This window comes from Neopelma chrysocephalum, unplaced genomic scaffold (genome assembly GCF_003984885.1).
Source record: "Neopelma chrysocephalum unplaced genomic scaffold, ASM398488v2 Primary Assembly neopelma1_183152, whole genome shotgun sequence".
Lineage (NCBI taxonomy): Eukaryota > Metazoa > Chordata > Aves > Passeriformes > Pipridae > Neopelma > Neopelma chrysocephalum.
In genome coordinates this window covers 1-3,605 of record NW_020938164.1, presented here as the reverse complement: position 1 = coordinate 3,605, position 3,605 = coordinate 1, and the positions used below count along the sequence as shown (strand labels likewise).

The window sequence follows — 3,605 nt, the reverse complement described above, 5'->3', positions numbered from 1 at the left end:
CCTGGGTCCTTTTGAGGGCTCTGGGTCTTTGCAGGGGTCCAATGGATGCCCGAGGTGGGGGGTTCATTGAAGGGGCACCTGGGTACTTTTGAGGGGCAGGTGGTTTATTGGGGGCAGTTGTGTCCCTTGGGAGGGGGAGTGGATCTCTGGGGAGGGCACCTGGACCACTGGGTCCCTGGTGGGGAGGTGTTTATTGGGTGGGGAGGGTCTGGGTGCTTCTGGGGAGGGGGCACCCGCACCCCTGCATCCCCAGAAGCCCCTGCGGTGCCTGAGGGACCCCCCCGTGCCCCCCAGCCCCTCTCCCGCACCCCCACCCCCGGGACTGTGCCGAGGAGCAGCGGAACGGGCCGGGCCCCTCGCGGGAGACCCTCGTGTTCCTCGGAGGGGACCCGGCCCGGCCCCTCAGGGTCTTCTGTGACATGGAGACGGACGGCGGCGGCTGGCTGGTGGGACTGGGGGCACCGGGAGGGGCTGGGGGACTTCTACAGGGGGCTGGGGGGGGGGATCTAGGGAGTTCTGTGGGAGCAGTGGGGGTCTGGGGGGCAATGGGGGCGTTTGGGGGTGACAGAGGGGCACAGGGGCACTGGAAAGGAGCTGGGAGGCATCCCTAGGGCACTTCACGGATGTTTATGGGAGGAAATCAGGGTCCTGGGGGACAAGAGAGAGTTCTGAGGCAGGATTAGGGGGGCTTGGGGGCACAGGGAGGGGACTGGGAGGTTTTGGTGAGGAACTGGGGGGCATTGGAAGAGAGACCGGGGGCACTGGGAGGGGCTGGGAAGCTTCTCCAGGGGTTTCCGGGGGGTATTACAAGAGGCCATAGTGTCACTGGGGGGGTCTGGGGTGGAACTGGGGGCCCCTGGGTGGATTTTGGGGTGCCCCTGACCACTCCCCCAGGTGTTCCAGCGCCGCCAGGACGGGGGCACCGATTTCTGGCGGGGGTGGGAGTCGTACGCCCACGGCTTCGGCAACATCAGCGGCGAGTTCTGGCTCGGTGAGAGGGGGGACAGGGGTCTGGGGGGTCGTGGGGGGTTTGGTGAGGCCTGGGAGGGTTTGAGGGTCTCCCGGGGTTTGGGGGATCCTGGGGGGATTTGATGGGACCCAGAAATTCGAGGGGACACGGAAGAAAGCAACCCACAGGGGCACCCGGGGATTTGGGGGGGACACTTTGAGGAGACCCAGCAGCTGAGGGGGCACAGGGGGAACGCGGGTGGGCTCCAGCAGCTGGGGGGTGTGCAGGGAGGACTCGGGGGATCTAAGGGAGGTCCGGGTGGTCCCCAGGAGTTGGGGGGTGTCTCGGATGGTTTTCAGGGCACGGAGAATGAGGCGCTGACTTGGGAATGGAGGGGGAGATGTGGGGGAGGAATTCGGGGGGTCCCCAGGGGTTCGGGGGGTGCCGGACGGTTTTGGGGCGCAGGGAACGAAGCGCTGCACGCGCTGACGGCCGGGACCCCCACGGAGCTGCGCGTGGACCTGCGGACCCCTCGCGACTCCGCCTTCGCGCACTATCGCGACTTCGCCGTCGGCGGCGCTGAGGAGCGATATCGGCTCCGAGTCGGGACCTTCAGCGGCACCGCCGGTGCGGGGCGGGGGGGCCGTGGGTTTGGGGGATCCCTGGTAGGCTTTGGGGGGGTCCCTGGTGGAGTTTTGGGGGTCCCTGGTAGGGTTTGGGGGGGGTCCCTGGTGGGGTTTGGGGGATCCCTGGTGGGGTTTGGGGGGGGTCCCTGGTGGGGTTTGGGGGGGGTCCCTGGTGGGGTTTGAGGGGTCCCTGGTGGGCTTTGGTGGGTCTCTGGGATGTTTTGGTGTTCCTGGAGGGTTTGGGGGGTCCCTGGTGGATTTTTTGTGTCCCTGATGGGATTTGGGGTTCCTCGGGGTCCCTGATGGGTTTTGGGGATCCCTGGTGGATTTTTGCTGGGGCATTTAGGGGTGCCTGGTGGGTTTGGGATCCCTGACATGTTTTGGAGTTCTGAGTGGTCCCTGGGGGGGGGTCTCTGTGGGGTTTTGGGGTCCCTGGGGGTGCTGACACCCCCTCCCGCAGGGGACGCCCTCTCCTACCACTCGGGCAGCCCCTTCTCGACACGGGACCGGGACCCCCGGGACCCTCGGGGCCCCCGAGAGCCCCCGGGGCACCCCCGGCCTCCCCACTGTGCCGTGGCCTATGGAGGGGCCTGGTGGTACCGGAACTGCCACTATGCCAACCTGAACGGGCGCTACGGGGCCACCCGGGACCACCAGGTACAGGGGGCTGGGGAGATTGGGGGAGATTGGGGGAGATGGGGGGGGATCCCTGGGGGTCTCTAGGGGTCTGTGGGCATTCTGTGGGAGTCTGGGAGGGTCTAGATGGTCAAGGCCTACCCGGGTCTGTGGGAGTCTGTAGGCATCTCTAGGGGTCTGTGGGGTCTATGGCAACCTGTGGTGGTCTACAGGGACCTATCTATAAGGGTTTGTGGGGGTCTATAGGAGTCTGCAGGGTTTATGGGGGTTGATAAGTCTCTACGGGTACTATAGGGCCTGTGGGGATCTAGAGGTGTCTATAGGGTCTGTGGGGGCCTATGAGTGTCCGTAGGAGTCTGTGGGGATTCTATAGGGTCTAGGGGGTTCTATAGGGATCCACAGGGTCTATGGAACCTGTAGGGGTCAATATGGTCTGTAGGGTTCTGTGGGGGTCTCTGGAGGTCCTGACCCCCCCTCCCCGCAGGGCATCCACTGGTTCCCCTGGAAAGGCTTCAACGTCTCCATCCCCTTCACCGAGATGAAGCTGCGGCCGCAGCGAGACTGAGGGGGCTGGGGGGGCCCCCTGGGTGCTGGGGGATCCCAGGCATCTGGGGGGCCCCAGGTGGGACTTGGGGAGAGGGTGAGGGGTCAACGGTGAAACTTTTATTGGGGGTTAATAAAAGCTGACGGTGACCCCCCTGTCCCACAGTGATCCCGGCATTCGGGGGGAGCAGGGGTCAGGCTGGGAGTGGGGGCAGGGGGACCCAGGGGTTCATGTGGGGGTTCTGGTCTCTCTGTCCATTGAAATGCTGGACCCAACCCCCCACTGGCCCTGGAGATGCTGAGATGTCCCAACCTGGGCAACACAAACACGTGTTGTGTCATCAGCAGTGGGCACAGGTGGGGTAGGGTGGGATGGGATGATCCATCCACTGAAGCCAAAAAGGTGTCTCATCTGGACCTCCCAGGACTCAGAGATGGAGTCAGGTCCCAGTTGTGTCACAGTCACGGTCATTGTCATCTCCTGGTCACAATCAGGTCATGGTCATCTCATGTTGTTTGTGGTGCTGCTCAGGGAGAGGAGTGGGAGTCCTTTCCTGCTCCAACACAGGGGAGGGAAGGAGACAGTTCTTCTCCAACAGGAGTTGATCCCACAGGCAACAGTTCTCCACAAACTGCTCCAACGTGGGCCCCTTTCCACACGGTGCTGTGGGACCTCCTTGTCCCCTCTGACAGGGAAGGGCTTTGCCAGCTTCCCAAATTACAGGGCCTTCTAGACCTTTTCAGCGTGGGAAGAGGGAAGGCTGCCTCCTCTGGATTACTGAATATCCATCACATGGGTTTGGCTTCCCCCCCTGAGCTCCCCCAGCTGCTCAGGTCTCTCTGCCTGTTTG

General features: G+C 64.0%; 2 protein-coding genes across 2 annotated transcripts; both read left to right on the top strand.

Annotated features, from left to right (window-relative positions):
• Positions 1-273: 273 nt before the first annotated feature.
• Positions 274-1,849, top strand: LOC113962597 (tenascin-X-like; the record flags this gene model as incomplete). Its single annotated transcript, XM_027673361.1, has 4 exons — positions 274-446; positions 895-991; positions 1,415-1,576; positions 1,812-1,849. Coding segments are annotated over 4 exons (470 nt in total), but the record flags the coding sequence as incomplete, so codon positions are not given.
• On the top strand, positions 1,765-2,805 carry LOC113962599 (angiopoietin-related protein 7-like). The gene is made up of 2 exons (XM_027673362.1): positions 1,765-2,232; positions 2,696-2,805. The coding sequence occupies exons 1-2, from the start codon at positions 1,951-1,953 to the stop codon at positions 2,774-2,776; spliced, it is 363 nt and encodes a 120-aa protein (XP_027529163.1). The 5' UTR covers positions 1,765-1,950; the 3' UTR covers positions 2,777-2,805.
• The last annotated feature ends 800 nt before the right edge of the window (positions 2,806-3,605 follow it).